Source organism: Quercus robur, chromosome 7 (genome assembly GCF_932294415.1).
Source record: "Quercus robur chromosome 7, dhQueRobu3.1, whole genome shotgun sequence".
Lineage (NCBI taxonomy): Eukaryota > Viridiplantae > Streptophyta > Magnoliopsida > Fagales > Fagaceae > Quercus > Quercus robur.
Genome location: NC_065540.1, coordinates 19780421 through 19800896, shown reverse-complemented (window position 1 = coordinate 19800896; position 20476 = coordinate 19780421). Strand labels below are relative to the sequence as shown.

The 20476-nt window shown below is 36.1% G+C and overlaps 2 protein-coding genes across 2 annotated transcripts; one reads left to right on the top strand and one right to left on the bottom strand.

Annotated features, from left to right (window-relative positions):
* Positions 1 to 2793: 2793 nt before the first annotated feature.
* Positions 2794 to 4688, bottom strand: LOC126692678 (aldehyde oxidase GLOX). Its single transcript, XM_050388376.1, has one exon. It carries the CDS (start codon positions 4628 to 4630, stop codon positions 3008 to 3010), a length of 1623 nt encoding a protein of 540 aa, XP_050244333.1. The 5' UTR covers positions 4631 to 4688; the 3' UTR covers positions 2794 to 3007.
* Positions 4689 to 18770: 14082 nt separating this feature from the next.
* LOC126691131 (uncharacterized) lies at positions 18771 to 19424 on the top strand. The gene has a single exon (XM_050386204.1). It carries the CDS (start codon positions 18771 to 18773, stop codon positions 19422 to 19424), a length of 654 nt encoding a protein of 217 aa, XP_050242161.1.
* Positions 19425 to 20476: the final 1052 nt, after the last annotated feature.

The window sequence follows — 20476 nt, the reverse complement described above, 5'->3', positions numbered from 1 at the left end:
TCTGTTATATGTTTATGTTCATATTCCGCATATTAATTGTTTGATAATAAGCTTGAATTGGTAATTTGTAAATTGGGGGTCTAAACGTTCAAAGTGTTTTAAACACATATTGAACTTTCAGTTTGATACACTAATGAAATAGTTTGTGTTGGTTTGGTGTTACGTTTAAGTTTGATTAGTGTATTAAAATAACACAAATAAGAATATATATCTATTGTTATCTGTGTTGATAATCTTATAAATGTGTTATTCTAATGCTTAGTTAAAAAAGTAATAATAATAATTTTGCCCAACTCAATTCACGTGGGTTGAGTTGAACTCTTATGATAGGTTGGATTGGGTTTGATTTTTTTCAACCTAACCACGGTAAATTGGATTGAAAAAACATGTGTCCCTCAATCCAACCGTGCACATCCCCGAGGGCCTAGACATAGAGCATCCCAGCATAGGGCACACGCTTTTGGTAAGGCATGGAGGGCTTGTTTTCAATGCCCACAAAGTGGGGCTCTAAAGTGACATCAAACTTTTAATTTGTAAATTCCCTATCATGACTTTATGGTTGTCCCATTACATTCACAAGCTTTCGACAAAATTAATTTGGTACCTCCAAAAGGTCCAAAGGATTCTTTAGTATTTAATAGTGACAAAATTTTATGCCCCTTTTCTTGAGTCTTTGATTAGTGTCTTTCCAGCTTCCTTTGCTTAACGAAACCGCTACTTGCATTTTGCCTTTCAGAGAAAAAGTGAATTTTTTTTTTTTTTTTTTTTTGGGAGAAAAGAGAAAAAGTGAACTTAAACCACTACCAAAACTGTATTCTTTTTCTTTATTACTTAACCTGATGGACCATTATGTTTTCTTCTCTCATATCATTACTACCCCCACTAGGATTAGATGCCCCACCTTTTCTTCTTACTAAAACTATTGCAACTTTCCACATAAACTAAAGGCTCTAGAATGTATAGCCATATAGGCTACCAACTTAGCAAGTAACACTCAAGTGAAGGTAATAAGGAATTATTTAGAGGATGTTTTGCCATCATGTTCTTTCTTTTCTTTTTTGAAAGTTTCTTTTGCTAATTTGCTACATTTTTTTTTTTTTTTTAGTAAAAGATTACTAAATTGTATTGAAAAAATTCGTTAAGGTACATCAGCTGCAACAGCTTCACTAAAATGAGGAGGTTAAGTGGTGCATGTGTATAGAGAAGGCAATCAATGTGCGGATGCGCTTGCAAGGTGGGGGCATACCATGGAGGAAGATTTTGTTGATTTTAGTTCTCCGCCAAGCCTTGATGTTTTGTATTTAGTAAATATGGATATAGCTGGCATGTATGTAATTAGAAGTACTGGAACTGGTCTCACTGCTTGTGTGAGATAACTCTCTTGTAATTGTTTTCCCTTTAACCAAAAAAAAAAAAAAAATAGAAAAGAAAAAAAAAGAGGAGGTTAAACTCCTCCATACAAACTACCACACATCAGGGATGGGCAATTATGAATTATCTCTCTAACTCACAAATCTAGTAGTAGTCATGTCAAAGTTGTTGAGCATTTATGTGGTTAGGGCTCATATTGTTCTAGCAACATTTAAGTGTTGTGAAAATATGTGTAGAAGAAAATATGTTGTGAAAATACATGTTATGTTGTTTAAACAACGAAAACTATAATTTAGAGAACATAACAAAACAGGCCCCAAATCTGCCGCATCACAAAACCATAGAGCATGAGACGTGGCAAAACAGGCGATTTGGGTCGGATCAATCGAGTTTGCGGGTCAATCAGGTCGTAGGTTGAGTAGGGTCGCAAGTCGGGTCGAGTTGACCCGTATTTTTCAAACAAGTTTTTTTTTTTTTTTTTTTTGAAATAGATGCAATCTGTCAATTGTTTATGAGTTCTTTAACTGTGATTAGATTCTCACTGGTGATACTATTACCAATTACCACTAAACACTTGATATCCAAACTTAACTCTTGTTCCAGCTTTTTAGAATCTAACCTTAGTATAATCTTCGATCTTTTTAAAGTAGGAAGAGAAAATGAAAGTGGCAAGTAAAGAGTGGCAAGTAAATGTTTTATAAAAATTACACCTCAATCTCAATCTACTCAACATTAGTAGATGTGGCAAAATGGGTGAGTCGGGTCAATTGGGTTGCGGGTCAATTGGGTCAGGTCAGAAAATTTTGACCCATTTTGCCATGTCTAAGCATGAACAACAGTTTCCTCACTTTGTTTACAAAATCCGGCTTATTCAGTCTACTGGGATTTTCTTATTTCACATGTTAGACACAGTGGGAATGGAATATTTGAGAACTCTTCAAAGAAAATATTCATTTTCTGAGGGATTTTCACGGACCAATGAATTCTCCAAATTAAAAACTCCTAGACTTCTAGAAGAAGCAACTGATTGATTCAACCTGTGTTGCACTTTGTCAATGTCGAACATCCATATTGTACGCACTACAGACAGTAGATTCACCAAGCTTTGTTCCTATCCAAATGATTTTTTTCAAGGGATATCTCAATAAAGATTTTCAAATTATTATCCATGTCCTCAGGATTGTAAAACCGACGCAACAAAGCTTATATGCCATCATCACCTTGAATCAAAGTCAGTTGAATCCATCACTTCGATATCATCCTTAACTCAGTTGCTACAGCTTTTAAAAACCATGTTTTTTTCAACATAAAATCATACTTTAACAACCTTTTTACCAATCAGTCAAGAAAAAAAGCAACGCACACTTTAAGCTATTACAACAAAAATAAATAAATAAATAAAACAAAACAAAACAAAAAAAGTGGTCTAAAACCCATCAGCCATTAGATGTTTTCTTCATCAACATTTTCTTTTATCACCAGTTACAAATTTGCAATTTCCCAGTGTGCAATTGTAATGAAAACTAAAATTGCACTTTCATAAAAAGAAAATATTTTCAATTAAACAAAAAAATGAAACTATATATATAGATATATATATATATATAAAATAATTTGTTTTTTTAAAGGAACTATATCATTTTGCTGCCAGCTGTACCCAACGTGCAACACTTGGCACGCCCTGATTGACAGCAAATGCCATGTAATAACCCGGCGGAGCAACCATCCCATTTGGCGGCGCCGTACATCCCACTTTATAACGGCCATCACCGTCTGGTACGGCACTTTTAACGGCTAATTTAACCAACCTTTGTCCTTGCGAAAATGAATGCGTTGCAAAAGGCGCACTTCCAAAATTCACTTCCACAATCCCCACAACAGGTAATGTAACAGATAGAGACACTTCAAACACATCACCGTAACGCACCGTTTCAGGAATTCCCTCAATCACGGGTCGGATATTCGCCCGATCCGCCGACAAGTACTCGGGCGAGAACGCTTCAATTCGCAATTCGGTCGGGAACTCAGCATTGAATCTGTAAAGAACATGCGGATTGCTTCCGGCGATCAAAACCCGTCCATCCGGTAACAGGTTGGCAGTTGAGTGGTACATTCTGGGAACAGTACCTGGAGTCAAAGTCATAAACCGTAACCCGACTGGTTGGTCGGGTCGATAAAGAAGCGGGTACAAACACGGGTTCGAACCCATCTCAAACCCTTGAGTACCCGCTTGAGCTCCATTGATAATCAAAACCTCACCCGTGGGTAACATAACCATATCCCCCATAATCCGCCCGAATGCCATATCCTCCATTTCCCAAACCGGGTCGGGTCCTGTCGCTACAATACGCCCACAGCTACCGTGCGCCGGTGTGTCCGTGCTCCTCTCAATAAACGCACCGTATTGTGCGCCACCGCAGACCACAATCACAGCCGTTGAGTAGTCGCCATCAAGTGCCAGCATGGCGGATGATCCAGCCGATGGATAGTTACGTGGGCCCCCATCCAACGGTGGATAATTCTTCACGACCATGTTAGCCTCGTGGTCATACAACACTGCTTTGTTGTTAGCGAAGATGAAAAGGTGACCGTTGGGGAGGAGATGAACGTAAGGGTACAGATTGTCCATCTGACTATCTTCCACGTCAGCAAGGAATGGGAGCGCAACGGCACCGTTTTTTCTCGGCGGATAGTACTCAACTGTACTCGTTGCTCTCCCACCGATAATAATCACCGACCCGTCTGGTAATATTTGATTCGAAGCGTACCACCGACCATCCTTTAGCTCCACGTCATCAAGCTCAACCCAGTTGCAGTGCCCATCGCGTTCACACGGTTCGAACTTTCGGATCTTCCTCAACCCGTCCAAATCCCCGCCCGTCTGTAACAGAGTACCATCTGGGAGAAACTGGCCCGATGAGCACCACGTGTCGGTCAAAATCATTAACGGTCGGATTAGTTTGGTTTGGAGGTCGAGGACGACGGAGTGGGCGTAACAGTCTCGCTTCAAAACGGCGTCGGTGCGGTCGAAACGGCAGTGGCCCTTGGGGAGCATTTTGCGGGAGGGGCCGATGTTGGTTCGGTCTAGAAGGACCACGGTGTTGAAGCGTGTGACAGCTGTGTGCATGGAAGCTATGCCAGCGTTCTCGACCACAAGTTCCCACGTGCCGGGGAGTTGAGCACGTGCGAGCTTAGTGGTCGTTGTAAGCGTAATGGTGAAGAAGAATAAGAGAAGCCATTTTGATAAAACAGAATCCATTGGGTGGAAAAAGACAGCGTGACGAGGGAAGTGGGGACTGACTACTGAGGAGTGAGCTGGAGTGAGGTGAGAAGCTTGTACTTAAAGGATATTGAGATATGCAATTTGTGAAGTGGGATGGCATGAAAAGATGGGAGTGAATGTGGGCCGTTGATGTGAGATTAGGATGGACTTATTTAAATCTAAAAATAAAAGGTTACGGTTATAAAGGGTGGGGTCCTCTAGGCCATATATACCTAGAAGATATATGAATGTGTGTTCTTTGCACCGGAGTGGAGAAGTGTAGTGTGACTCGTTGGGGAACGAGGGCAATTGTGTCATGTACTGTAGGGCTTGTAGGCTATGGAAGGTGGGGGGCGGAGCTAAGTTGAAGGTTGGCCCCCCAAAATTTTGAAATTTTTTTAATTATATATATAATTATTTTAATATTTTTAAAGTTTAGTCTATAAAAATAAGAGTTGGCCCCCTCAAATATTTGAATTAGTCTAATGATGTTCTTAAAAAAAATAATTGGTCTAATAGTTATAGAGATATAACTTTCTTTTTTGCAATTTTATTTTTTATTGTAAAATGTGCTCTTACATCTGTTAAGTATTTGATAAAGTTTGATATCAAATATGTTTGCATTTATCTTTTTTAACCAGTTATATGGCAATTAACAAGTCATCAACTCATTATAAAATTCTTGTCACTAAAACAACACATGAAATGTGTCTTTAGTGGATACATAATAAGTTAGAGTAAGATAATTTCAAATATGTTTGGAGCTTAACTTATTTTAATGGCTTTAGTTGCATGTTTTTGAAATTTTTATTAGTTCAATTGAAAGATTTTGTACTTACTTTAGTATAAAATTTGATAATTTATATTTAAAATGAAACATTTTAAGAATTTCACTATGAAAATGGAAAAAAAAATGAATTTTATTTTATAAAGATTGTCATCAAACATAATTTTGATTGAAAATACTAAGTTCTTTTTCTTTTTTCTTTTTTTTGTTGGGTGAGTGTATATATATAACTTATCAAATAAAAATGTGTATATATGTGTGAATATATTAAAAAAAACGTGTATATATATATATATATATATGAGGGTTGTCTTAATAAATATATTAGTATCGCAACTTGGCCCCCAAACAAAAATTCCTGACTCCACCCCTGAAGGTGGTTGACGAAATCTGATAGTGAAACATTCTAATGTCTACAAGTGGAGCCAACCCACCATGGCTTAGCCAACAACAACAACATCAACAACAAAAAAAAAAATGGAGCCATCATCATCATGTGATGGATGTCGGTTCTGCTTCCATGTATCGTACGTCTGATCAATCCGTCCTATTTTTAATAAGTGCAATTACTGTGAAGATATGAGTAAGGGTGGCCATGTTTGCCGCATCATGTGAATACAACACCACACATTTGTTTGCGGATTAGTCATTAGTGTTTAGTACTCTAGTGTAAATAGATTCGTGTTCAAGTAAGTCGACATGCATTAACACAATAAATAAGTCAAAATGGCCTAATTCATATAAACATATTTATCTAAACGTAAATTTGAATTTTAAAAATAACTACAATCCTAAAGTCATAATCCTTTTACCTAAAATAAAGAAGAAGAAGGTGAAGAAAAAAATTCTATTTTTGCTTAATTTTTCTTAGATTGTATATTAAACAAGTTAAAATGAGTTGTATAACGTGAACACGCTTAATAAATAAGTTTTGTTAAGGTCGAGGGATTTTTACAAGATTATATTAAATTAGTCGAGTTAGGATTTAATTATATATTTGAATATCTTTACAAGACCTGTTAACACAAATTACCACCCTTAAATATGAGCTTATATAAGCCACTATTACCAAATGTTGCATGTCATTTTCCTAAACCCAACTCAACTTACTACGTACAATCTTACTGTTAAATTTTTGGATTGTACATTTGTACTTATCAACCTACTATATTCTCACTCATCAGTTAACTTTTTTATTTTTCCTGGAAGTCACATATTATGTGTTAGTTTGACTGGTTTTTGTGTGTGTGTTTGAATAAAAGATTTTGATTCCAAATTCACCTACACTAAAAGGTTATTTAATATTAAGTGTGGGGGCCGATCAGTCGCTAAAGTTATTAAAGTCAAGTTAATTGGGCCTGTGGCCCATCCGAGGAGGCAAACCTGCCCGAGGAGGCCCATATCAGATTGAAGGGGTAACCAAACGAAGGGAAGAGGGAATATCACGAAAGGTGAGTTCAGTATTCATTCGAGGACAAAACCCTTCTCGGCAATACGAGTCCGAGGACGATCAGGATGCCATCTGGTTACAAACATACCTCGGAGCTACGTCACCACTCAAGGTGGGATAAGGGGCCAAAGGTGGGAGAGAGAGAAGGCAAACAAATATCTATAGTAACAGCTGCCTCCGCATTAATTGCCTCTCAACCAACTCTCTGGCCGCATTAATGTGAAAGTGATGCCTGAATAGTGATGAAGCAGCCTTACAGCTACTAGAAAGAGGTTCCAGAAGGTGTTAGATGGGACAGAAAGAGATCCCCTGAACCCAACCTACACGTGTGTGGTGAAGATGGAATAAAGAATGCGGTATATAACATGAAAGGAGAGCATGCAGAAAGGGGATCGAAAGATAAAGAGAAACAGAGTGAAGACTGAGGAAGAAAACTTAGAAAGAAAAGAGTTATATTGGTTTCAAAGAAAAACCGATGGTTATAGCAGCTCTGATCCATCTATAAACGTGAGTTTGAATCTTTTTACTTCTAGAAAGGTTAATCTAGTTCTTGAATACCCACGCTCTACAAATTATATTGTTTGGATCCTTAACATACGAATCCAATATCATTTTGGGGTCGTTACGAATTGAGTCCTTACATTAAGTAAAGTCAAAAGTCTTGTAACTCAACTATAACTTTTTGATGTTTTCTATAAAAATATTCAAGGGTCAAATTCCTCCTTTCATTATAACTATCAAATTATCTTGGAAAAAAAAAATTATACTAACTAAGAGGAATCACCAAATTAAGATCAAGCATCATAAATTAAAATCCTATTGTAAGTTTCACAATGTTTATGATATCGGAATTTTACGTGGACCTTAGGAATCTTATTGTACTCTTCAATAGCTTCGTCCTTTACTGATTTACTCCTCATTCTTCCTTTTAGTGTCTATTATCTTGAGTTATACTTCTCGAATGATCTTGTTTCAAAAAATAATTTTTTATAAAAATAATTATAACAAATATTATCAATAAAATTCTATAAATGATACATGTATTTAGAACAAAATCTAATCTTTTATAATCAAGAATTAATATATTAAATGTTTGAACATCATTATGATTATTTTCGTTGTTATCTTTCTATTTTCTTATTTCATCATCTTCTCGATTTTAATGAAGAATATTTTGCTCATTTATAAATTTTTCATCAAAATTTCCAGTTATGTTTTTTTTTTTTTTTCTTACATTTCTCGTAACAAATTCACCAAGAAATCTTATTTGATGTTCAATTGATTTTAACATTTGTCTCTATTTCTATCTCTCTTTTTTTTAATTATATTCAAATTGATATTTTATAGTAAAAAATTCTAATAAAAAATATATACCAAAAAAAAAAAAACACTTTATACATAATTATAATATCACAACCGACAAGTATAAAATAAATTTTAAAGTGTATAAAATTATAATGTACTTTACTTACAATAGAGTTTCCTCAAAAAAAAAAATACTTACAATAGAGGGTAGCCCAATAACTTTAACTTGTCCAATTAAAGGCAGATTTCACCCAAAACTCGATGATTTTGGTGTTGAGAAGAAGAGTAAAGAGAATGTTTAGTATATGACTTTATGAGAAATTTGGTGGTTAATGTTGACAATATATTCTGTGGGAGACTGACTTACAAATATTGAAGTCTCAAATTGTTAAGAGAAATCAATCATCAATGATGATTCGACATATTCACAACTTTTTTTTTCTTTGTTAAACAGTTTAGGATTTTAATTAGGTCAAAATTTCTATTGCTTCACAATATTGAGATGTTCTTAAGGATATAGGGGAAAAGCACACAACCCACTTCTATATATTATAAAGCTGGCATTGTGTATTTGATTGTAGCAATTTTGTAACGCAATGCAATTATCTTTTTGTGACAGCAGTGGGCATTCACTCTTGTAATACTGTTATCCAAGTCGGCTTGCATACGTTCATCACTTGCGACGAAAGCAACTCCCTCTCATCTTTGGTGTCATTGTCTTGGTCATCTAGGATCTGTTATTTTGTCTTTTTTATTTATGAGTATATTTCTAAATCCAATTCTATAATTTGCATATATCTATTCATTGATATAATATTGCTACAAATAGATACAAGTTACAACTACACTTGTTGTGTTGGGCTACATGGAGCCTAATTATGTTTAATCTAAATTATAATCCGACCAAATATAAAAGTGTTATGATTTATAACAAGAGATTTTCTTAAATTTATTCCATGAAGCAAAGACTTGCCCCTGAGAATATTTGTTTCTCCTTTTTTAGCCCATTGTGAATTCTTTGTGCATGATAGAAATACCGTTGTTTCAAATTAGAATTTGGTATGTAGTTTTGAGAAAGAAAAATTGTACTACCACGCCTTGTATTTTTTTTCTCTATAAATAGTGAATTACTATAACTCTGTGGATATAAGTTAATTGCCGAATCACGTAAATATTGTCTTGTGTGATTGTTTTCTTTCTAGCATATTTTTCTCTAATTTTACATATCTCACAAATCTAGGAATTTCATATATATTCCCTACATTTTGTGGTTGTGGGATGCTCAGTTCACCAATTTCTCCCTTCTTTCGGCACAAATCCAACAAAAACAAAGTAAACTAAAAAAAGTTACACTTTTATGGTATCCTAGACCATCAAACCTGCTCTCCAAACAGAATACGTCGACTTTGCCAATTGCTAATGTACAACATTTATAACATAAATTCCATTTCAATTTTTTGGATTTTCTCAACAAATATTTTTAGACAGTAGAATGGGTCACATACCTCTAGATCGCAAAAGGTGTCCCATATTATTAGCTTTATCAAAGCCAATTAACAATAAAAGCTTTGACAACTAAGGATTCAGGGAAAGGACCTTTTAATAATTCTTTTGATAAAAGTAGGACGAAAGCCATGCATCATCCATGATCCAACTAGATACAAATAATGAAATTTATTTATGAGATTTCTATAATAATAGCAACTTTTCCTTTTCTATTACGTTAAAAGCATTTGATTACATTCGGGTACATAAAGTTGAGGAAACATCATATCATATGGTTGGAAACTTGGCAAGAAAGCAAAATGTTGAGCAGTCAAAGACAAATTATTATAGATTTCAATCCTTCATCTATATATATAAAGCCAAAGTTTTTGAAGCTCCCACAATTTTCCACGTCAGCACAATATTAAAAAAAAAAAACTTAAAAAAAATTTTAAAGGCTCAAAGCCTAAAACACCCAAAAATTTCAGCCTTAAAAAAAAAAGCTTGAAGCCTAAAACCGTAAATTTCCTTCTCCCCAAAACCTAAACCCGATAAAAAAAAAATAAATTAAAAAAACACTCTTCCCCTTAAACGCAAACATAGTAACGCAAACTCATTAAACTCCCTCTCTTCTTCTTCACGCAATCCCAGACCCCCATCTCCATCTTCAAACACACAATTTCCTCCATGCCTCTCTCTACATACACGTTCCCCTGCTTCCAATCTTTGTCCCTTCTCTACCTTCAAACCCCTAAACTATAGTCCGCGGGCGCTAGCCAGCCACTCCTTTAGTGGCAAAAAGTTTTTGATTCTCTCCGCAAACATTACCGGTAAGTTTTTTATTTTGTTCTATAATTTGGGATGTTAAATATGATCTAGGGTTTCATTTTTGGTTGTTAAATATGATTTAGGGTTTCGTTTGAGAGTGTTTGTTTTGAATGATTAGCTTATATTGATGGGTTTGGAAGATGTTAACAACAAAAAATTTGTGTTAAATGTTATTTAGGTTTTGTTATTTTGGGTTAATTTTTTTAATTTAGTTATTTTGGTTATTGGTTTTAATTAAGGTTGAATGATGAGAAAAGCATAGCATGATAGAAGACATCTACAAAATCAAGAAGCAAAAAAGGTGGAAATATAATTGAAAGGGTTTTTGGGTGTTGGTTTGATAGTCTCCCTCAAATGTGTGGGACCCTTTGATGGTGACCATGCTTAGATTGGAGGATTTTGTGTTGATAAAGGAATTTGGGTTAGGTTTCTATGTGTTTTAGTGTGTGTGTGTGTGTGTGTGTGTGTGTGTGTGTGTTTTTATATAATGGTTTTTGCTTTGTTTCTTAGATTTAGATGGTTTATCCTTGATCATCGTTCTGTAATTCAAGCTTGAATGTTGTAGTGTAGTCATTTGACAAATGCAAATTAATTGTTGTTTAATTTTGTTGCTTTAAATTTAAAGGTGTTAAAATCTGTTGAATAAGTTATAATGATCATTGCAATAGAATAAATGTTTTTTAAATCAAATGACTACAAGATTGTGCTTTATGTTAACTTGGGATTTTCATTTGAATAAAGCAAAATGATTTATAAGGCAAGCAGTTGTTATGGTCAAGTGTGAAAGTTTTAAATTTAAATACTGTCTTGGCTTTTGGATCCTTGGGGCATATTTTGATATGATTAGGCAAGGTCACTGTGCAGAATCCATTGTGTCATTTAGAGTACAAAATATTTACATTTTGTACTCTATGAAAATTGAGTGTAGTTGATTTATGCTTGGTAAAAATTTTATGTCTGTTCTGTGAAAGTCCTCTATTGTTGTTTGGATTATTTTTTGTTTCTTTTCATGCCAACATGGTATGTGCTGTGATTGATGGAATTGAGAGAATATAGCTGAATTCAAGGCAACAACCCTCCTAAACATTATTAGACAAGAAGAGAATAGTTTTTTATGGAATAATATTTGCTTCCTCTTATTGCTTGAGCCATAGTTTAAATACAATTATGACAAATTCATTTAAAGCTATTAAAGATGTGTGTTTGAGACTTATTAAGTTTTGTTACAAGGTGAATATTTTATATCAATATCTATTTGTTAGCATGTATTTGAAAATTTTAGGATAAATGAGTTAGTGAACTATAATTTGTTATTTTTTGCTTTCCAAATAACAAGTAGTGATATATCCTGTTAAATTGGTACCGCTTTCTTCTTTTTTTGACGTAATTATTGCTTAAATTGTGAAAATTAGTTGGATATGTGGATTTAGATGGATGTGTTTGGCAGATTGTCACTTGAAGATATAATTTATAAAAAAATTATAACACTAATTAGTCTTTAATTTTATGCAGGCTTTGAGGTTGATTAAAATGCAAAGACATTCAGTGGCCATTTGCCAATTATTTCACTATAAGGGACATTTGGATCCTCAGAAAAAGGATGCACTTAATAAGGCTATGTAGGACACTGCCCATGAAGATGTCTCATCTATTGTTTTGAGTTTTGTTATTGCATTTACATAGCTACCAAATATGTGTTGATGCACTTAATGGACTTAATGTTTTTTCTTTTCATATTTCCCTTTTATCTTCAATTTACCCTCTTTGTTTGTTTGTTTGTTTGTTTGTTTATTAGTTTTTCAAGAGATTGCTTTACAACTCTGTGTTAATTTGTGTTAATTTGGAATTCTTGCAAGTTATGTGGGTTAATTTACAACTCTGTGTGAATTCTTTAATTCTTATGAGTTCCAGCTAGTAGAGCATTGCTTTTTAGTTATGAGGGATATAACATTTTTGTTTCTTAGAATGTATTGAATTCCTTGGCAGAAGGATTTGCCTTCATGGCCCCCTATCCATGATTGGTTGACTAAAAGAACTGTATGTATCATGGTAAGTTTCTTATGAAAGTAGGTGCATTAGATTTTTCTTAACAATGATTTATGAACATTATGTGTCATGTTAAGTTTATGTTGCATGATACTTATTTAAAATATGCAAATTGATGATTGTTGAAGTACTGTTAAGTGCTCACGTCTCTTAATGGTTACTTTTGAAGCAGACATCATATTCAAGGGGAGTCACTATCCAATGTAGAAACAAAAAGAGAGCAAGGCCTTCCTTTGTGTATTTGAGCAATGGAAAAAGTAAGTCCTTCAAGTTGTTGCTTTGAAATAGTTGAACTGCTAAATGAATAGATAAGAAATAACTAAATGAAAGGAGTTGCAAAAATTGGTTTGTCTTCTAACCCCAGTTATTTCTTTGTGATTTGGTTGAAGTTTGCATACAGAATGCTATGTGTATGCTCTAACTTGATTTCAATATTATAAAACTAGGAATTAGACAATGCATTGTCTTTTATTTGAGAATGGAAATTGATTTGACATAAATAGCTCTAATAATCTAATACAGGACACTTAGCTTTTGACGTAATTATTGCTTAGATTGTGAAAATTAGTTGGATATGTGGATTTAGATGGATGTGTTTGGCAAATTGTCACTTGAAGATATAATTTATAAAAAATTATAACACTAATTATTCTTTAATTTTATGCAGGCTTTGAGGTTGATTAAAATGCAAAAACATTCAGTGGCCATTTGCCCATTATTTCACTATAAGGGACATTTGGATCCTCAGAAAAGGGATGCACTTAATAAGGCTGTGTAGTACACTGCCCATGAAAATGTCTCATCTATTGTTTTGAGTTTTGTTATTGCATTTACATAGCTGCCAAATATGTGTTGATGGACTTAATGGTTGTGTCTTTAATTTATTTAACAAGAGATTTGAAATACAGATTAATAACAATTTATATAACTCAATGTTTTATGTTGAATACATATATGATGTACTCTTCTATATAATGCAGATGTATTGTATTATGTTTTCTACTCTTTTTGAGTCATAGCAAAAGAATTTGACATTGGTAACTATATTCTATTTATTTATTATGAAAATAAGGTTGCGATCATTATTGCAATTTGTTTATTTGTTTATTCACAGTATATATGTAACTATGAAAATAATTACATTGTCAATGGACTTATGGTAGTGGTATTAATCTTATCGGCATGTTTGTATTTTTATGGAGCTGATATATAGGATTTCTTTATCCCTTATTTTCTTTATAATTTTTTATTGGGCACAAGCACATTGTGTACTAGGTTTGACAATGTTTAATATTTGAATCAGTGAAGATTTTATGTTATGCTTGGGTCTTCTCCATTTAGTTGTATTATTTGATTAGTGAGTCTTGAGACATTCTGATTTAGTGCAGCAAATGATAATTGCAATATTGCTTTTTTTTTTTAATGAATCTCGTGTATCGCACGGGTTAGCGACTAGTTACACTAAAAAAAAAACCACATGTTGAAACTCTCTTCAAAATATATATATATATATATATATATATATATATTTAGTAACCCCAATGGACCACATTAGGAATGTCTAGTGGTCCTCCCACACTGTAATTTAACATCATGCGCTCGAGTCAGATTCTTAATCACCAAACCATTCAAATAATTTGAAAAAAAAAAAAACCCGCAACAACAAATCTAGGAAATACCAAACATTACCTTTCCCAACTCTAACATTGGCAACCACCACCTGCTATCATCATCTGATATAGAACAAACAACATAGGCCTTCTTGGAATAATTTTGTGTGGGGGGGGGGGGGGGGGGTTGGGAGGCTAAAGTCATGACGCAAGACCAAAAAGCACTTATAGAAATCATCGGGGCGACGGTGACTGAATTGCATAAAATTTTGTTGCTTGAAGGGAGTATTTTGATCAAAAGTCGTTGCTTTGCCAAGAGGTGCACCTTAATTTTGGCAAATTCCTCTATTAAGGCCCCTGGAAACAATGATTTTGCCCTTTTTAGTAAATTTTGTTTTCTTAATAATTTTTTGCTCAAAAGTTAGAATAAGTTCCCGCTTGTTTTCAGACAACCCTTAAGATCCATACTTTATAATTTTCCATTTAACTCAATTTTTCCCTTTTTTTGGGGGCAAAATCAGTATTTTGCTTCTAATCTTGTGATTAGCTTGAATTGAGATTTTTGAGCATTTTCTTAGTCATCCTAGGTTTTCTTTTACTATTTAAACTCATTATAACCTCCAAGGCAATTCAGTTTTTCATATTCATAAAATTCAAATTTTTGTCTATTACTTCTCTCTAGTGAATTCTAGAATAATATCACATTGTGGATTCAAGGAAACCTATTCATGGATTCAAGGTTAACTACAAGAAACTAATAATTTAGTTTCCGTTTTATCTAAGAAAGCATCTTGTGTGCTTTCTTCAGACTTCTGCGATATCACCGTCTTCGGATCCAAAGTAACACAATGGTGGTTTCATTGAACTACATTGTCTTCATCATATTTTCCATTGTGCTTGCCACATCTAGCACTCTCACGAACCTTTGCCACTGCCCAAAGCAATATCGCTACTTCTACCATCTTTTGCAACTAGCTTCCCTAGGTAGCGATGTACAATACTAGCAATATCACGAGCACGAGGGTTTGTACACCTTTTGATGGTATGAATCCCAAGGCCAACAGTGTCTTATGGTGTTGTTAGGGCTTTAGTATCTAGTTCACAAACCATGTGTATGACCTTCGATTTAAAGTCTAATTCAGTCGAGATGGGAAGACCATGGCATATTTGGAATATCTGCAAGAAAATCAAATCCAAAGATGTCATCACTTGAGGAACCCATTGTCTGATTTGAAGACAAAATCTAGATTCAACACTGATGCCACTGCCACAGCGCCACTACCAAGGGCAAGGAACTTTTGATTTGCATGGAATTTAAAGCACCAAAGAACTGTCAAAGCTCAAATTTGGGGTCTCTATTTGTTATTGGGAGAGAACATGAAGTGTTGAAGAATTTGGGAAAGTCACATAATGGGCAATGGACTTGTTTTTGGTTTTTTTTTTTTTTTTTTTTTTTTTTTTTTTTTTTTTTTTTTCAATTTTGAGTAATTGTTTGTTTGGCTTTTGCTTTTCCTTCTTTGCTCATTAGCATTGTTGGTGCTAAAAAGTCATATTGCTATTTTTAGCACCACTAATAATAAAAAGCATGATGCAATAGTGGAGGAAAAGCCAAAAAATTTGGCTGTTGAGCTATAGTGCATAGCCAAAGATAGTAAAATTTCTTTTTCATTAACAGTTATACTATTTTATTGTGTTAGTGGTGGTGCCCAATTGCTAAATTTTTTATGTTATCAAATTGCTAAATTTTTTACACTACCAATATTGATGCTTTGTAGAGGATTTGCCACTAGAGTTTAGGAAGGTCATGAGCTTTCAAGCCTGTCACTCTCGCGAAGAAGAAGACACCCTACAATGAAGCACCAAAAAGATCAAAGATGGCACACCCCGGAAACCCCTGAACATCAGTTACAAAGGAAAGCTAATTGGGCAGCTCCCAGGTGCATATGAAATGGCCTTTAACCTCCTCGACCACGTGCAAGAAGAATCTGACTCCGATCTGGAAGAAGATGACCTCTGCAAGGGTGTTGCTTCTGTTTCTCTTTCTAAAGATGAGAAGGTACACATTCGTGCCCAATGGTCCAATGCTCTCATCATAAAAACTTTTGGTCGAGCAGTGGGTTACCAATATCTATCTCAACGTGTTCGAGAACTTTGGAAGCCTTCTAGAAACATGGATTTAGTTGACTTAGGTCATGACTATTTCCTAGCCTGATTCTGGATCAAAGAGGACCTGGATAACATTCTGAAAGGAGGACCGTGGTTCATTGTTTAGCACTTTCTCGCCATTAAACCATGGGAACCGGAGTTCTCAGCGTCTGAAGTTGACCTCTCTCAAGTGGCAATCTGAGTTTGCCTTCCGGGATTGCCTATAAAGTTCCATGAACTGGAGGTCCTAAAAAAGATAGCATCGGCTAAAGGCCCAGTTTTAAGCATTAATAGTCACACAATGGCCAACGCTAGAGGTCGTTATACTAAGCTGTGCGTTCAAGTCCAAATTGATAAGCCCCTTATAACAACGGTCCTCATCGGCAAATTCATGCAAAAATTCATGTATGAAAGAATCCAGTCCTTGTGTTTTATTTGTGGCAGAATGGGGCATAAAAAGGAGTCGTGCCACTATACCATCAAATCTCCGTCGACAGCCCCAACCACTCAGACATCAGCTCAAACCACTCCGCCCCCAAAGGATTCTGTTGATTGTAGCTCTTCGGAATAGGAACCTCTCAATGATACACCTTCCAAGAACTCCGACCCTTCTTTGTCATTTGGCCCATGGCTGTTGGCTTCTCGGAAAAAGCAGAGCGGAAAAAAATAGCCTCACTCACCAAGCGTGTCCCATCAACTGCCCTTTCAACCTAGGGCTTCTTCTGTTAAACACGACAAGGGCACACCTCACGTCCCATTTGATGCAGTCATGAGTACTGACCCCAACTCAACTCTAGGCAAAGGGAAACGTAAACTCCTTATCACCTCTAATAGCACTCAAACTCCCATGCCACCTCACTCTGAGGCCTCTTATCCTACCAAGCCCAATCACTTAGCTTCTCAAAGGAAAACCCAGCCCACTCTTTTAAAAAGTGTGGCCACCAAAGGAACAACTAATTACGATCCCAGTAGCAAGCCCAAAAATAGCCATGCAGGTAACCTAGATACTTCTAAGCCATTGAAGCCTCCACAACCTTCTGCTCCATTTTGTTTCTCAACTGGGTCACCATTCCTTAACACCCCTGAACTCACAACACCACCCCACCTCTCTACCTTATCTCACCATGTCGTGGGCAATATGGATCAACAACAAGGCAATGGAGCTAAGCGACACTACAATCAACAATATTAGATGGGTTCCGTTAATGATCTACTGGTGGACAGACAAGGCTGTAATGAATTCATGGAGCTTCATATTCCCATTGACGGAGGTAAGCAAAAGGGACGGTTGCCTTCCTCTAACCCACCCAGCTTGGCACAACACACCAAACCCGTGGTGGAGATTCACACTGGATCGACCCAAAGGAAATCTCACACCTCAAGGATTCGCTTGCAATCCAGCCTCTCCAAAACATCGCTGGACCTCATAGAAAATAAACTGGCACCAGTGGAAATTTTTCAAAGGATGTTCTTGACAAGGGAAACAATAAGCGTCCTTATTCAAGGCATTCTTCCCCAACTCAAGCTCATCCAAACTCTTATGGAAACTGAGAGCTTCACCCTTGAGATAGTCATGTATCACACCCAAATGAATGTCCTAGAGCATGCCATTACTCTAGCACGAGATCTAGCAATATACAGGATGGACCTGAAGCAGGTCAGATGGAATTGGATGACGCCTAAGAGGGCATTCACCCAGGAATGTGGGTCATTCTCCGACTCCTTATCTCCCAAAATGAATATACTAGTTTGGAATTGTCGAGGTGCAATGAAGCCCTCCTTTCATAGTACAATTCGTGACCTAACTAATTTCCACTCTTTTGGCATTATGGTGGTTACTGAGACCTGCATAAGCGACTCTAAAGCTGGTGATATAATCTGTACTCTACCTTATAATAATATCCATACAACTGACCCCATTGGCTATACTGGGGAGATTTGGCTCCTTAGGCATACTGATATGGTGGACCTGGATGTTCTTAGAGCCATTGAACAGGAAATCCACACTATTGTAAAGGTACTTAACTCTCCCACTCCCTGGCTCCTCTCATCTATCTATGGTAGTCCTCGGTTTTAGGAAAGGCAAGTCCTTTGGGATAATCTCTGCTCAGTCTCTCTTCTTCGTAATCTTCCCTGATCCATTGTTGGGGATTTTAATGTCATCTTGAATGGTTCAAAAAAAAAAAAAGGCAACTGTGTTAGCTTAAGGCGTACCTCAACATATAGTAATTGTATGAACTTCTGTAATATGATTGACTTGGGATTCTTTGGCCCCATTTTTACCTGGACAAACCACAGAGATGTTTCTGACTAATTCAACAATGATTGGACCGCTGTTGGGCCAACCCGGTTTAGAATCTTCTTTTCCCTAAGGCTAGGTTCACCCACCTTTCTAAGATCAGCATGGATCATTGCCCCCTGCTCCTTAAGCTTTCAAGTAGCTCTCATTCTCGACTAGATAGGCCCTTTCACTTTGAAAAAATGTGGCATAACAATCCGGGGTTCTGTCGGGTTGTTGAGGATGTTTGGGATTGCTTTCTAAACCTAAACCATGCCACTTCATTCTTCAAAACTCTGGCTTCCAATTGGAATAAGGAAGTCTTTGGGAACTTATTCGCTAAGAAAAGAAAAATTCTTGCTAGAATTAGTGGCCTTCAAAAAGCATTGGCGGTCAGACCTTCAGCTTTCTTGATTTCCCTAGAAAAAGAGTTATCTCTAGAATACACTGCCATCCTTAACCAAGAAGAAAAATTTTGTGCCCTTAAGTCTAGAATTGACTGGAAGATTCTTGGAGATAGAAACACTGCTTTCTATCACATTAAAATAATCACCCGCAGGAAGCACAACAAGATAAGACGCCTTAAGGACAATCTTGGTAACTGGTTGGACTCTGAGGATCAAGTTATAGATATCATCCTAAATGGCTTCAAAAAGATCTACCTCACAAACCATACCTCCTCGGTAACTCCTTCAAACTTTGAATTAAACTGGGCTATATCTCTCGTTGCCAAGGACTCCTTAAGACTATCAACCAATGTTTCAGAACAAGAAATTCATAAAGCCATGTTCTCTCTTAAGCCCTACAAAGCCCTTGGTATGGACGGGTTGCATGCTGGGTTCTTACAACATTTTTAGAATGTCTTGGGGAAATCTGGCATTGAAGAGATACTAGCAATTTTTCACTCCAAATGCATTCCCAATTACCTTAAACAAACTTTGGTGGTGCTCATTCCAAAGAGGGAGGGTTCGGAAACTCTAAATCACTTTCGACCCATAAGTCTGTGCTCCATTATCTATAAGGTCATCAAAAAAATTATTATCAATAGAATTCGGCCTCACATGCATCATCTCATCTCTCCACTACAAGTAGCTTTTATTCCGGGTAGGAAAGGCCTTGATAACATGATCATTACCCAAGAGATTCTTCACACTATGGAAAAAAAAGAAAGAAAGGGAGGATTGGGACCATGGCACTTAAGATTGATCTCTAGAAAGCCTTTGACAAACTCGAGTGGAGCTTTATTCGTGAAGTCCTTGTTCATTTCAACTTTTCCAAAAATATAATTGACATCATCATGGCTTGCATATCGTCTACCTCGGTCTCTATTCTTTTCAATGGTGGGAAACTTAAAGTCACCCCCATTCGGGGTATCCTCCAAAGGGATCCATTGTTGCCCTATATCTTTATCCTTTATATTGAATATCTTGGCCTACTCATTCTGGACAAAATTGCTAACAATACTTGGAAACTTGTCGAAGCTTCGAGGTCCGGCCCTTCCTTCTCTCACTTATTCTTAACAGACGACTTGATTCTCTTTGGTCAGGCCACTCATAAGAATGCTCAGGCCATTGGGGAAGCTTTACCCACCTTTTGCGCTTTATCTGGGCAGAAAGTAAGCAAGGATAAGTCTCGCATTCTCTTTTCCAAGAACACTTCTGCAGAGAACCACGAGCTGGTCTGCCACTCTCTTGGCATCCTAGAAACTAATAAGTTTGATCAATACCTTGGATTCCCCCTCAAGTTTGCTGGCCAAGGCACCAGAGACTTTAATTTTATTATTCATAAAGTTCAACAAAAGCTCTTTAGTTGGCAAGCAAGCCTCCTTTCCCTTGCAGGAAGATGAGTACTTATTCAATCTTCATCAAACCCCATACCGAATTATGTAATGCAAGGAGCTCTCCTTCCT